The sequence below is a fragment of the Chiloscyllium plagiosum genome, chromosome 12 (assembly GCF_004010195.1).
Source record: "Chiloscyllium plagiosum isolate BGI_BamShark_2017 chromosome 12, ASM401019v2, whole genome shotgun sequence".
NCBI classification, from domain to species: Eukaryota; Metazoa; Chordata; class Chondrichthyes; order Orectolobiformes; family Hemiscylliidae; genus Chiloscyllium; species Chiloscyllium plagiosum.
Genome location: NC_057721.1, coordinates 48,392,606 through 48,408,741, shown reverse-complemented (window position 1 = coordinate 48,408,741; position 16,136 = coordinate 48,392,606). Strand labels below are relative to the sequence as shown.

The following is a 16,136-nucleotide window of genomic DNA, read 5'->3' as shown; positions in this document are numbered from 1 at the left end:
GGGGAAAGATATAAAAGAGACCTAAGGGGTAACTTTTTCATGCAGAGGGTGGTACGTGTATGGAATGAGCTGCCAGAGGATGTGGTGGAGGCTGGTACAACTGCAACATTTAAGAGGAATTTGGATGGGTATATGAATAGGAAGGTTTTGGAGGGATATGGGCTAGGTGCTGGCAGATGGGACTAGGTTGGGTTGGGATATCCGGTCGACATGGACGGGTTGGACCAAAGGGGCTGTTTCCATGTTGTACATCTCTACGACTCTATGACTCTTACCTGCGACTCCACTTTAAAGATGTATGAACCTGCATTCCAAAGTCTCTTTGTTCAGCAACACTCCCTAGGACCTTACCAATAAGTGTATAAGTCCTGCTAAGATTTGCTGTCCCAAAATGCAACACCTCGCATTTATCTAAATTAAACTCCATCTGCCACTGGTCAGTCCATTGGCCCATCTGATCAAATCTTTAGACTGTAGGAGGTAACCAGAACACCCGGAGGAAACCCACACAGGCATGGGTACAATATGGAAACTCCACACAGATAGTTGTCTGATGGTGGAATCAAACCCAGGTCCCTGGCTCTGTGAGGCAGCATGCTAACCACTGAGCTACCTTGCCGCATGTAAGGAAATTCTTGCAAGTAGCTGCCGATTCAAATATAGTAGATGTATCATTGGGGAATTGGTTTAGCTCAGTTGGCTGGATTGTTGGTTTGCAGAGCAGTGTGACACCAACAGTGTGGGTTCAATTCCCATCACTGGTTTGAGGTTATCATGAAGGAATCTCCTTCTCAAACTCTCTTCCCTGGCCTGAGCTCTCGTGGCCCTAAGGTTAAAACGCCAACAGTCACCTCTCTAATGAGAGAGCAGCCCTATGGTCTGGCAAGACTATGGTGACACAATACAATACAAAAGAAAATGTATCATCTATGTACTTTAAACATGGAAGGTCAGGTGTCATTCCATTGAAGGCATATGATGGGAATACATAAATATTTTGGGATTATGCAGCTTTGTAGGGCTGAAAAAGGAAGATATTGAAATTCAGATACTTCCTGCGCTAAAAATAATTGATTGCCAACAATTGCTGGGAAACTAATCTTTGGAAGAGACTATAGGACCTCTTTTTTGATGGTAACCACTGCGACCCTGGCTGGGTTTAACGTCTGCTTCAAACATTTGGATCGGGGAGTCAGGAGAAACGGATATGTGGCAATAGGAAGCATTAAGGCTGCCAGGATCATGTGCGCTCTTCCTGGTTGAGGTTATTAGGAACCTGATAGCCTTATCTCAGCATTTTGTCTACTTTGTAAATCCCAAGGACCTGATCTATGACCACTTTGTAAAGTCTGCGAAACAGCTTCATTTCCTTCCAAACTAAAGCTTTCTTGGAAACTTTTCCATTGACATGCGACTGTTAGGACTTAGAATTTGTCAATAAGAAGCTTGGAGGACTATAAGAATTCATTAACCTTTTATCTTTAGTTTACAGATGTGTCTTTACCATTTTTCTCTTTTTAAAATATCATCTCTTTAGATTAAAAGGGGTTACGGTTTTAATTTTGTACTAAGACATTAAACAGTTTAGATTAGATTAGATTACATTACAGTGTGGAAACAGGCCCTTCGGCCCAACATGTCCACACCGACCCGCCGAAGCGCAACCCACCCATTTACCCCTTACCTAACACTACGGGCAATTTAGCATGGCCAATTCACCTGACCTGCACATCTTTGGACTGTGGGAGGAAACCGGAGCACCCAGAGGAAACCCACGCAGACACGGGGAGAATGTGCAAACTCCACACAGTCAGTCGCCTGAGGCGGGAATTGAACCCGGGTCTCAGGCGCTGTGAGGCAGCAGTGCTACCCACTGTGCCACCGTGCCGCCCACGGTGTGTTTTAAGAACGTTTTGTGTCAAAATAAACTGTATTTTGAATTTATTTAAGTCTCTCATTCTGAATAGCAGTTCCAAAGGGAAACAATTGACAATTTTGGTGATAGAATTTACACATTTATGCTGATGGGCTTGATTATCAGCCCATTCCTCCCATTATGTTTCTAATGGAACCCAATAAAGAGGGTTTGCAAGAGTTGAGTTGAATGGGATATGGCAACAGCATCTATTGGGGCATACACTGTCTTTAAATTGAACTCAACCTTGTGAGTTGCTGAGTTCGTAAGTTCAATGAATACTAATTCATATAATACCCGACATCTCTAGATCACCATGAAAGAACATACTGTATCAATACAACGTGTGACAGCTATTCTGTTTCATTTTTCCCAGTAGTATGTCTTGATTAATCAGAGTCAACTTGCTTCATTTAAATTTTAACAAAGCTTGACAATTGATCATCATTATCATTAACTAGTGCATCCTCAAAGGCAATGCCTCTATCAATTTCCCAATCAATCAACATTCTCTTTGCATACAGTGTAAACATTACGCTCCCTTTTACTTCGGTAATTAAAATAAAATTGTCCTTGTTGAAAAGTGCCACTTTTTCAGCATTATTCGAGTGCTGTACTACCGAACAGCTACATTTCTGGATATCCTGCTGTGTGATTATTAGTTCTAATGCACTGGATTGCACCTTCAACATATTATTAAAATTTCCAAACTTTGAAGTTCCAAAATGAAAAACTTAATATTTATCCCTTAAGTTCATTAATTGTAGGTCAATCATTTGTCACTTATTGATGCAATTTAGTCTTACCTTTTTCGCTCCATGAATATGAGGAAGCATGGTGCTCATCGTGAGAGAAAATACTGATGCCATGCAATTGCTGAAGCATTGCCCGTCTGGAAGTGTGGCCTACTGTCCCAAAAGGCATGCAAAAGGGACATTCATTATACAGCAATCAGTCAAAGCAAAATTGCCTACAAATACATTTGCTGGCATGCAAATTCCATTACAAACAAGAGATGCATTCAGGCATTGGAGGGAAATGTAAACTGTTTTAAGCTTGACTGATGAAAATGCGACATTGGTGCCTCCAGAACGTGCACAGTAAATTTCCTGGCAGCAACCCCTGTCACATTTTAGAAATCAGACTAATTTAGTCTGATCTCTGCTCACCATTGCTTAGAATAACGTGCAGACATGCACAATTAATATGTTTACTTTAGAAGCAAGTAACTGATATCATCAGTATGGATACAAATGCTGAGTAAGCAACTTCATTTTTCTTATGGGAGAGTGCAATTTAGTTTTTTTTTATTAAAACTGATTAAAAACCAATTGCACATGTAATATCTTAGTATGGCAGTTTCAATGATTTTTCACAGTAAAGGTTTTATTTGGATATTTTAGTTTGAGCAAATTTTAAAAAGTTGCAACTTGTTGTTTTTGACAACAATGGGATGAGGTAGTTTTGTGGTTTTGTTACTAGTCTAGAAATTCAGAGGGCTCAAGGACTCTAGAGACATGCATTAAAATCCCATCACAGCAGCTGGGAAATTTAAATTAAATGACAAAATAAATTTGGAACACAAAGCTAGCACCAATAATGCTGTCCATGGAATTACTAGTCCTTCAGAGGAAGAAAATCTACCATCCTTACCTGGTCTGGTTTACATGTGACTCCTGGCCTACAGCAATGTAGTTGACTCTTAATGTTCCTCTGAAATAAAATATAGGAGCATAGGAAACAGAAGCAGGTGTAGGCTATTTGACCCATTGAGCCTGCTCTGCCATTGATCATGGCTGACCATCTACCATTAAACCAATTTCCTCCATTCCCATATTCCTCAGTGTATTTAGTGTCCACAAACCCTTGATTTCTTTTATGAACATGTTCAATGATTCAGATTCCACAGATCCTACTAGATACAACTGTGTTCTAACTAAGTTCCAATACAAAATTATTAAAACCTGTTCCAGTCAGGTGGAGACAGGGTTTGGTGTTTGCAGGGCAGAAAATCTTGGAAAAGGACACTGAGTTAGCATTTTGACTTCTTCAAGCCCTTGTCTAGCTAGCCCCAGGATAGACTCAGGTTCCAGTGGGGAGTCCCTTTTGGTCTGATGGGAAAGCAATCCAGAGGCAATTAAGAACTTTTTAAAGAAATTAAAAAAAGTTAAATCTTTACCCTTTTTTCTCAATATGTTATCCATACCCCATATCAGGTTGTGACCTCAACAAGGTCAATGAGGTGGCAGATGTACAAAAGGACTTCATCAGTGAAGCTGACACGGCTTCAAGTTGCAAAGTATTCATCAGTTACACCAAAAGTCTTCAGCTATGCATTGAGAGACTGTTGTACAGAGTGCATTTTCTTTTCTAAGTGCTTTTACTACTTGATAGGTGAATGCCAACCTTTTGGTAGTCAGTTTAACCGTCCAGCACTTTTATTCTGTTACACGTCCCTGCTGCCAGTGTTTGCCTTTCCTGGAAGCAGTTTATGCAGCTCTAACTTCCTCTTTGACTGAAGGACAAAAGCTGAAGCCACTCCATCATTAACAGCTGCAGCAGCTAGATCAGCAGCAGTTTCTGCTGCCTTTTCAACTGCATGCCCATCCACAGGGTAGAAGAAATGGTCACTGAGATCCAGTTGGAAGGAGATGAGATTCATAACACTGGCAAAAGAGCAGCTTTCTCAATTTGTCTGAGCCCACTGTTCTAAGTCGGGGAGGTATGTGACTTGAAGGGGAATTTACAGGAGATGGCATTTTCATGCATCTGCTGATTTTGTCCCAGTTGGTAGAGTTTGTGGATTTGGAAGGAACCTTGGAGAATGATTCCACTGCATCTTTCAGATGGTACACACTGCTGCTAATGTCGATTAGTGGGGGAGGGAGTGAATATTTGTTGATGTAGTTGAAGTGTCAATCCAATGGTCTGATTTGTTCTGAACAAGGTCAAGTTGCTTGAGTGTTGGAGCTGCTCTCATCCAGATAAATGAAGTGTATTTCATTACACTCCTGACTTGTGCCTGGTCAGGCAGTGGGGAGTCAGGAGTTGGGTTACTCCTTGCAGAATTTCTAGGCTTCTGTAGCCACAATATTTATATGGAAGATTGTGGTCTGTTTTTTGTCAATGGTATCCCTTTAAAATGTTGATAGTGGGGAATTTCAGTGATGGTAATGGCATTGAACATTGAGGGGAGAGATGGTCAGATTTTCACTTGCTGGAGAAGGTCAAGAAATTGTTGCACAGAGCACAATATAAAAAAAATGACAGACTTTAAAACCTATGACAAGTAAATAAAGAAAACTAATTCTCAGTTGAAAGGCCAGTCAGCAGAAAAGCTGAATGAAATTCATTGCCTGTACTTGCAGTTTGGTTGATAATGGTAGAGCAATAATTACTAAATGAGTACCCTGATGTACCATAGGAAGTGAAAGGCTATAAGTTCATATTCATTACCTTCAAAGCAAAGGTAGATGCATTTCAATTTAGTTGAATATGTGACCTTTTTCTATGTGCAACACAATTAATAAAAATAACACTATTGGAATGCTATTTTTCTAATCTCCAATGCCACGTTAACTTTGAATCATTCTGACTTTGGCTCCTTTTACATCTCCTTTCCTTCCAATGTCACTCTTGGTGGCCATCATTTTAGTCCCTGTGCTTCAGAATTCCTTCTGTAAACCTCCATAAGATCCACCTTTCCTTGGTTTCTCTTTGAAACTTATTTTGGCTTATTGTTCATTTAATGTCTGTCTGTCTCTAGGTTATTTTTTACATTAAAGATGCTACATACATACAAATTTTTATGAAAAAAAGCATGTGTTTAATTACTCAGCATTTGTTTTTTGATAAAAGTTAAATTGGCATGATTCTTTTCAATCACTTAGACTTCAGGATCAGTACTTCTGAAGACTTCAGAATGCAAAAGAAATGTTTCTATTTCTACTCCTATCACTATAGTCATTTGGAGATAAACGTAATAAATGTTTCCCCTAACAATACATACCAGGTTAACCAGACTAATCATCAACTGAGATTTTAAGAGCACCTGAGTGTTTCATGTAACGCAGAAAACAAAGAACAAGCCAACAGTTCAGATAGTTTCTAATTAACCTGTTCAGGGATGATGTTACTACACAAGAGGGTGACACGGTGGCCCATTGGTTAGCACTGTTGCCTCACAGCACCAGGCAACCGGGTTCGATTCCAGCCTCGGGTGACTGTCTGTGTGGAGTCTGCACATTCTCCCTGTGTCTGCATGGATTTCCTCCAGGTGCCCTGGTTTCCTCCCGCAGTCAGAAAGATATGTAGGTTAGGTGAAATGGCTGTGCTAAATTGCCCATAGTGTTCAGGGATGCGTATACTAGGTGAATTAGTAAGGGGTAAATATAGGGTAGGGAAATGGGTCTGGATGTGTTACTCTTTAGAGGGTCGGTGGTGGCCTGTTCCCACACTGTAGGGATTCTAAAAATAAATAACTCTGGAAAAGGTGGAACTTGAATTCAGACCTCTGGCTCTGAGGTAGGGATATTACCACTGCACCACTGAGACCTAAGGTAACAGTATAAGGTTCAGCCTGATAAAGCTCTTGCTCAGAAAGCAGCTTTCCTCACACACACTAGATCTCTTACTGGTTAATTGGATTACTTGTCAGTTGGCATAATAACTAATCAATCTGCTATGTACTTGTATTTTGTGAGCAATTTGAGTTTTGAGTCCCTTTTACAAAGTCGGATTTGATCAGTTGAAGAGTTCACGGCATTAGCAACAGTTAATGCCAATATTAAAAACATCATGTATTAAGTGTCTATAAAATCTGATATCCATTAAACAATAAAATAAATGCAAGCATTAGTACATGCTAGAATTGCTCACTTATGTATATTTGGTTTATGGCTGATGAGATGGAGTAAAATCCAAATACTGACAGAATTCAACACGAACAAAAACATCAGCATCAACAACAGGTAATGCTTCAGTAACAGAGGTTTGTAGGGATAAGCAAAAGACGTGCACACATTGAAGGAAGACTATTTAAAGAGACGGAACCCTTTCTCCCTGAATGAGTTTGATTAGCAATCTACAATTCACACTGAATGGAATCATTGGGCAATATCTTACATTTTTTTTGGCTATGTCTGAGTTGCATCAATTTTTTTTGAACGACTTGTCAGTGCAAGGCTGAGCAAGTTCTCTTCCATCTTCCAAACTCACTCATTAATTATCAATCATGCCCATAATTTGTCTCTCAAGTCCAATCTAATGGAAAATTAACATTTATTGTGAAATCTATAAAGGCATAGGGGAACAAAGAAGTAAGGGTCTGACTGGAACTAGAGGTATTGCAAATAAACAGAAAAATGTAAAGGCAGACTGACCTAATAGCAGACTTACAAGGCCAGTTAAACCACCATATCAGCAGTCAAGAAATGAGAAAAACAACTCCATATATGGAAAGGAACTCAAATGTTCCAGGCCTCTAGCCTTGCAGGTATTGATAAGGAAAAGCGAATTATAGTATAAAGGGAGTGTGTGATAGCTATCAAAAACCCCTTACATGAGGCGTCTTGCCAATGTCTTGGGTCCCTTTGCAAAGGTCTGAAATAAACTTTTTCTTTGCTCTTGCAAGCACCTGAGTCGAGTCGATTTAATTTTCACGACAGTAAACTTGGGGGCTCGCCTGGGACCCTGCGACTGGGGAAGATTCTGAAGATTCCCAGGAGGCGCAGGCACCAGCGCCTTGAAGGTCTTTCATTTCATCTCGAGCGCTGAATTGGCCCCTTTGCGCGAGAGGGCTGGGAATCTGTGGATGGCCCTGGCGCTGGGATCCAAATTGAATAGGGTTGGGGTAAGAGTCATGGCTTAAGTAATCCTACATAGAGACTCGTTCTAAGAGAATAAATAAATCAGGAGGAGGGTCCAGTGAACTCTTGCGCAGTATTCGATTAAAACTCAAGGGAAAGGATTGCCGTCTCTAGAGTGTTTAAGAGACAGCAAGTCTAAGGGTGGTTTTAGACTTGGAGCCACCACTGGCTGAGTTGGACTCGCTAAAGATGTACCGGGTACATGATTTCTTGGTGTACGAAAACCAAGGCATTGAGGCGGAACTGCCCAATGAGAGGGGACCTCTAGAGGTAAAAGCAAGTCATATTGGCAAAAAAGATAACAGTACCGTGAGGGAGAGAGAAAGCTGAACACTTTTCCAATAACGCTGAAAATGGGCTCCAGCAAGAGCAAACAAAAAAAGGATCCACAGAGGACTTGGAATGGACAACCAAAAATACAATTCATGCTAAATAATTACAGCCCAGAGTCAGTAAAGCAGCTAGAATTGTGGATCAAATAAGGTGGTTTTCCGGAGGGAAGAAGTTTTAGCAAAAGGCAGTTGGAAATACTGAGGTCACGGTTGGAGGAGAAAGAGAAGGAGAGACGGAAGGGAAAAATAGAACCTGTGAATTGGAGTGCTTATAATGTGGAAGGTTGAGGCTGATATCAGAGAAAGGAAATCTCAAGTAAAAGATAGATTAAATACACATACAAACACCAGCGCACATGGGGACGCACACAGAAACCAACCTAATGAAGGTGTATCGTATCTTAAGCCTGTTCCAGATTCTGACCTTGATGGCGGCCCTCCGAGACAATAGCCCCCTACAAGATCTGCCTCTGTATGAGGAAGAAAGAGAGCAAACAGTGACAGGACAATATCTACACCTGAGGCCAGAAGATTCCAAATCAGTGGCTGCCACCTCAGAGCCTGCTGAATCATCGGTAGCATCTCATACCAGCAACAGTTCGAAGCAAGAAGCCCAAAAGAAGGACGGCCACTTCAAGACAGAAAGGCATCCAGGGCCTGTCTGCGATCACCTCATGATGGACGATGAGTTGAACGGTGAGAGTACTGACGCACGATCACCTAACCAGGTGGTTCTGCAAGCACCGATGGTTGAAGTTGCAAGTCCAGAAAGGTACCTGATGTTGGTCCACCGGCCATGGACCATGAAGGATTTGGAAAGTGCCGATGGGCAGCTGCCTGACCCACGCGAGGTTGGAGGTAATAAGTTTGTCGAAGGAGTGACAAGGTTTTGTATCAAGTTCTGTCCAATGTCACATGAGATGAGATGTCTTCTGGGACGAAAACTGGGTGCTGATGCCACCAAAATCAAGTATAACTGGTCAGTCGCAAACGTCCATGCCAGAGCGGCCGACCCGCAAACGGAGTGGAACAGAGACTTTAATGATTTTGTCACAGCACTGGCAACCGCCTGGAGGGAGGCATTCCCAGTATGAATGGACATGACCAAAATTGCAATGTGTAAACAACAAGAAGGTGAGACAGTGTCTCAGTATCTTACGTGCCTCACTGAAGTCCATAACGCCTACAGTGGACTGATGCCACCTGAGGACATAACGACAGCAGAAATCACGGTGTATGAGGCACACCTGAGGAACAGCTTCATCAATGGAATGAAGAACAAAATAGCAAAAAAGGTAAAAGAGACATGTATTACTTGGGATACAAGAAAGCTGAATTTGATAGAACAACACGCGATACATGCTGAAAAATTGCTGGCCCAAGAGAAGGATAAGTGGAAACTAAAGACGGAACAGTGAACACATAAAGCTCAGCTTGCCATTATGCAAATGGTCGCCTAGCCATTGGAGGGAGGTGCTGCAGGAAAAGGGAGAGGCAGAGGTGGAGGTCGCAGAAGAGGGGTTGGCAGAGATAGATCTGGCGGGTGCTTTGTTTGTGGAGCAATGGACCATAGGGCGAGGCAGCGCCCGTGCAGACAGCCTCAGTCAGCCCTGGAGGTTGGACAGCAGGGTGACAGATGGGGGAAGGCTAAGGTGGAGGTGGGCAGCCCACAAGCTATAGGTAAGCCTCCTTCCTTTATGCTTGGCAATGAAGACTCACTTTTGCTGATTTCTTCTACTAATCTTACGGGCACTGAAACATGTCCCACCTCCATATTGAGCACTGAAATTGCAGAGAATGGACCATATGTTCAGTATAATGATGATGCGTATGAGTCAATGCCTACCTCTATGTTATATGTGGAAGGTACCTCAGTTACCTTTTTGGTAGATACAGGGACAATATATTCAGTCCTTAAATTAAGCCAGTTCAGAGAGTCGATGCAAATAAAGATGAGTGGAAGGTTCCTGAACTCAATGGGTGCATCAGGAGTCGTGATACGAGAGAGATTTACTGCATCCCTGTTGTGCGAAACCAATAATGGGGAAACATTCCAATTCTCATTTTTGTTATCGGAATTCTGTCCTTTAAGTCTGATGGCTCAGGATCTCATAGTGAGACTGGGGTTAGATTTACTCAGTACCCCGGCGGGTTTGCAGGTAATACGAAAAGAAGATTTACCAGTGCAAGCTGTAAAATATGACTCGTACCGCTGATATATGTCTATGAGTGACGATTAAGCCAGAGAGCGATAAGTTTCAGTGAATGATTCACTCACCCTGGAAGTAACCACATTAATCCAATGAGAGGGATTGGTTTAGGAGATTGGTTAAACCAGATCAGTTGTTATTGTGCAAATTTTATTGGAATGATCACAGATGTGCAGTCAGTGTGAACTTATCTAAAGTATCTGTGATGACAAGTAGACCCAATCTTTTTGATGTGGAAGGCTCTTTTCCTCACGTGTCATTGGCGAAGGTGTCCAACGACAGGTGGCAGGATTTGGGACCATGGGTACTAAAGGCACAAAAAACGAGAGATTGGGTCTTGAGGGACAATGTGGCTATCTGGTTCAGTGAAGGTATGCGGATGTATAGGAAGAAACTAAATTGGCTAACTCAGGCAGATAGGTCAGTCCAGGTAACCCCCGCTAGCCCCGAAGAGCCTAGGAAGATAGCTTGGCATTTTAAGGTAGAAGTCTCGGACCCAAGACTGAGAAAGGTCCCTACTGAGATGTGGGAAAAAGGCAAACATGATGTGGGGCTCATATGAGGCTGTGAACCCATAAGAATAACCCCGAAGTCTGAGTATCGTCCTTGCAAAACACAATACCCATTAAAACCTGAGGCTATAGAAGGAATTACTCCAGTCTTTGAATCCCTCCTAAAGGCTGGAGTGATAATCCCCTGTGAAACCTCACCGGTGAGAACCCCATTTTCCGGTCAAAAAGGCAAATATTCCAGGTGAACCGGAGAAATGGAAGTTTGTTCAAGACCTGCAGGTAGTCACTAATGCTGTTGTTCCATGCCCCAAATGTTCCCAATCCCTATACTTTATTGGCTCAAATTCCGCCGGATAGTAAATGATTCTCTGTTGTGGATTTAGCAAATGCCTTCTTTAGTGTACTGGTACACCCAGATAGTCAATTCTGGTTCACTTTTTCATTCAAAGGGAAATCTTATACCTTCACGTAACTTTGTCAAAGTTACTGTGAGTCCCCCACCTTATATAATGAGGCCCTACGCAGGAGTCTGGAGACTCTTGTTTAACCCTGGGGTCAGCGCTTTTGCAGTATGTAGATGATTGCTTAATAGCAGCACCAACAGAGGAACAATGTGAGAAAGATACCCTTGCGTTGCTCTGCCACCTAGTGAGGGAAGGGCACAAAGCCAGTCTCTCAAAACCACAGTTTGTACAACAACAGGTGAAATTCTTAAATCACTTAATATCTGAACAAGGGAAGGCCATTGATCAAGACAGAGTCCAAGCAATCCAGCAAATTCCAAAGCCTCACATGAAGAAACAATTACTATCCTTTTTGGGCATGTGCTCCTACTGTAGGATGTTTATCCCACATTATGCAACCCTTAAGGCACCCCTAAGTGACATAGCCCATGGCAAAGGGTTGCAGAGCCAGACTCTGTTGCAGTGGACCCCAGAGGCCGAGTGTGCCTTTGTTGAATTGAAAAAGGCTCTCCAAATTACACATACACTGGGATTCCACATCCAAACAAGCCTTTTGTACAAATGGTAGATGAGAAGCGTGGCTGCATGACATCTGTCCTGTTGCATGATCATAGGGGAAAATTGAGGCCGGTAGCTTATTTTTCGGCAAAACTAGACCCCGTAGCGGCAGGATTGCCTAAATGCCTGCGAGCCATGGCTGCAGCTGAAAAAGCTGTTGTAGTGTCCAGGGACATAGTCGGCTATGGTGAATTAACCCTACTGGTCCCACATGCAGTATGCTTACTGCTTTCTGACCAAAATACAGCACACGTCAGCAGCATTTTGGCTCAGATACAATACTATGTTATTGGAGATGCCTGACATTACAATAAAGCGATGTAACGATCTTAACCCTGCTAGCTTCTCCTCACAGAAGGAGACAGAGACACACATGACTGTGTCGCTGTAACTAATGACATTTGCAGCCCTAGACCAGACTTGCAAGATTCACCACTTCAGAATCCGGATATGGAGTTTTTTGTGGATGGATCAGCATTCAGGAGCAAAGAGACAGGCCAGAATTGTGTTAGATATGCTGTAGTAACTATCCATGAGCGGAGCTGATTGCCTTGACTGAGGCATGTAAATTGGCTAAGGGAAGGACAGTGAGTATTTACACTGACAGCATATATGCGTTCGGGGTTGTACATGATTTTGAAAACATGTGGAAACACAGGGGCTTCTTGACCTCCACCGGAAAGCCCATCACACACCATGGCCTGATTTCTGACCTCCTGGAAGCGGTTCTATTGCCCAAATCAATCGCTGTGTGTAAATGTGAAGCCCACATGAAAAATAACAATTACATTTCTCAAGGCAATGCAAAGGCAGACTCAGCGGCAAGGATGGCAGCTCAGCAGCTGCCAAGTGATCAGTTTGACATGTGTATGACAATAAATTGTACCCCAACAGCAGACGTACAGGAGTTACAGTCGCAGGCCATGCGTGAGTGTACAAGGGCAGGGTACAGCATGATGGAAAGGGTGTCGTGTGGCCCCAATGGCAAATCCTGTTTACCATGATCATTATTCCCATTCTATGCCAAACTGACACACGGTAAGGAGCATGTGTCAAAAGGGGGAATGTACGACAGCATTTTGGCACACTGGCACACTAAGGGATTTACTAACTACTCCCAGAAATATTATGAACGATGTGTTATCTGTGCCACTAATAATGTGGGAAGGGGGATACAGATGAGTCAGGCAGCACACCCCCAACCCCAGAGACCCTTTGAACATCTACAGACGGACTTTATTGAACTAACACCCAGCGAAGGGAAAAGGTATTGCCTGGTAATAGTTGATATGTTTTCCAAATAGGTGGAAGAGCTCCCCACATCTAAATAGGATGCCAGCGCAGTAGCCAAGGCTTTGATAACTGAAATAATTTCGATATGGGGCATCCCTGAAAGGCTTAGTAGCGACAATGGTACACCATTCGTCAATACCACCTGACAGCAGATCAGTGATTACTTGGGAATAAACATGAGACAACACTGTGCCTACCACCCAGTGAGCGGTGCAGCATTGGAAAGAGAGAAGGCTACCCTAAAAAATAAATTGACAAAATGCTTTGAGGAACTAGGGGTGACATGGACAAAGGCACTTCCAATTGTGCTAATGTATATGAGATCTAGGAGGAATGGAAGAGCCAATCTTAGCCCGTTTGAGATTTTGTTTGGTAGGCCGCCCAACACAGGGATTGGCCCAAGACCTAAAGTAAGACAAGTAACAGACCACTGTCAAGATGAGATATTATGTTACTCTCTACACTTTTGTCTCAAATACAGAATCAAGTGAAGGCAGCACTACCCCAACCAGCAGAAGGGAAGCTGCATGATCTAGAACCTGGAGACTGGATAGTGGTGAAAGACTTCAGGAGGAAAAGCAGGAAGGCGAGAAGGTGGCTGGGACCGTTTCAAGTGCTCCTTACAACGCAGACAGCTGTTAAGATCGCCGAAAGAGCCACGTGGACACACGCCAGCCATTGCAAACATGTAGCTGGACCTGAGGAGACACCGGAAACAAATAAGTGCAAGTAGTGAAACTCTGATAACCAGATTGGACTTATATACATAGGGATTTGTATGGTTGCTACCACGGCTACAGGGACACCTGACATGGGAAATAGGTATTCTATTATCAAGGAAGGAGGTGCCAGGGCACGGGTAATAATAACCAACACTCAGAAGAGTGATGATGAAGCCTGGTGCTGTGGAATAGATAGACCATTCTCCGACATCTATAGAAAGGTGAATATAGTGGTACAGTTGCTCCCCCAAGATGCAGTGCAGAGGTCCTATAGGAGATGGTAGCACCAGGGCATGGCAACCAACCAAACCAAATCATTGACCTAACCCCAAGCAGGGCAGAGGGATTAATTTCACGCCAGAACCTGGAGGGAGTCGGCCGGGGCTCAGGAGCGAGTCTAACTCGGTAGTGGAAATAGCCCTTCATGAGATAAATGGTGTAAATGCGACGCCAGAAAGTTGGGAGGTGCAAAGGGCCATCACTAGATGTGAAGTGAACAGAGCTTGTGCCTTGGCCCTAATACAACACCAGAGATTAGAGGTTGGCTTCCCTTATTGGATATGTTTGCACACGGCCCAATGGTGGACTGCCGAACCAATTACAGAGAGCCTGGCAAGAAATGCTAGCGGTGACTACCCTGACCCTGATAGGGGGAGCAGTTAGGCCAAATCTCGCGCCACCACCTGAACTCAAGGCTAACTGCAGTCCCAATGCTGACACGCTGCCGACCACAGCCTTCCATATAGTGGAAGGCAGGGGAGAAACGTGTATTTGCACAAATAAGGGGAGACTCCATTTGTGGATCTCCCAGTGTACTACGACGCTGTACTTGAATAATGACTCTTGCTCAGCAACCTACGCAAATGGTACGATCATCAATATTACTTGTTCTTTTATCAATAATCAGACCATGATGGTGGGTATAATATGAGCCTGTGGAGAGAGGAGGTACCACCACCTCCCCCTGGGATGGAAAGGGTGCTGCTACCCCGCGGAATTTTTTTCTGGCACGACAGTGTTCGTCCCAAAGGTCAGAAATGGGTGAACCCAAAGGGACATCCCACGACATTGGAATGGATACACACTCGCAGACACCTAGACTACACTCAGAGCGAACATTGGGTGGTCTATTCTCTTGGGAGCAGGGACAACGGTGACAATAAACAAGATTAATGGCCTGGCATATAGTGTATTACTGTTAGCAAATGAGACGGAGGAAGGTCTAACACTCATTAATACTGAGTTAGCGGCAATAAGGAAAGCAGTGATACAAAATCGATTAGTACTAGACATACTGATGGCAGAGAGGGGGGGTGGCTGCAAAATGTTATGTACCTCATTCTGTTTTAATATTCCTGATGAGTTCCAGATATCACTAGTGTAATAAATCATATGAAGGCGGCAGTAAGACCGCCCCCCCGGGTGGCTTACCTCCCTTTGGGGAGGATAGGGGTATTGGATCCTACATGCTCTCCTAGTTGTGGGACTGGTCATACTCATAGTGCTGTGTACAGGACCCTGCTTGTGTACCTGCCTTCGGCATTTGCTTGTGAGTGCAGCGGGATACCAAATGGTAAAACGATCAGAGGCCCCATAGCAGGAAGACTCGATTGCGTGGATCCCACCATACAGTAATGCTGAAGTGTGTGATGTGTGAAAATGGGCTGTGTACAGGGCACACCAGAGCAAGTGACGATACCACCAGAAAGCTGTGTTACAGGTAGATGGTGTCTGAGGAAAGGCCTGGTGCTCCCTAAGCAATTTGATGTATAGCTATCTGACTCTGTATATTTTTATGTCATTGTTGTCATGAAATGACCAAAAGGGAGGAAATGTAATGGAAAATTAACATTTGTTGTGAAATCTATTAAAGGCATAGAGGAACAAAGAAGTAAGGGTCTGACTGGAACTAGGGTTATTGCAAATAAACAGAAAAATGTAAAGGCAAACCGACCTAATAGCAGACTTACAAGGCTAGTTAAACTACCATATCAGCAGCCAAGAAATGAGAAAAACAACTCCACATATGGAAAGGAACACGCATGTTCCAGGTCTCTAGCCTTGCAGGTGTTGATAAGGAAAAGCGAATTATAGTATAATGAGAGTGTGTGAAAGCTATCAAACGCCCCTTACATGAGGCGTCTTGCCACTGTATTGAATCCCTTTGCAAAGGTCCAAAATAAATCTTTTCTTTGCTCTTGCAAGCATTTGAGTCGAGTCAATTTAATTTCCACGACACCAATTTCCACTCCATCTTAGCACT

The 16,136-nt window shown here is 43.2% G+C and overlaps 1 protein-coding gene across 1 annotated transcript in view; it reads right to left on the bottom strand.

Annotated features, from left to right (window-relative positions):
- The window catches only part of stxbp5l (syntaxin binding protein 5L), a 546,595-nt gene that overhangs the window by 35,938 nt on the left and 494,521 nt on the right, over positions 1-16,136 (bottom strand). The window contains exon 25 of the mRNA XM_043700990.1: positions 2,722-2,823. Within this exon, the coding sequence (XP_043556925.1) occupies positions 2,722-2,823 (102 nt within the window). The remainder of the gene's footprint in view (positions 1-2,721; positions 2,824-16,136) is intronic.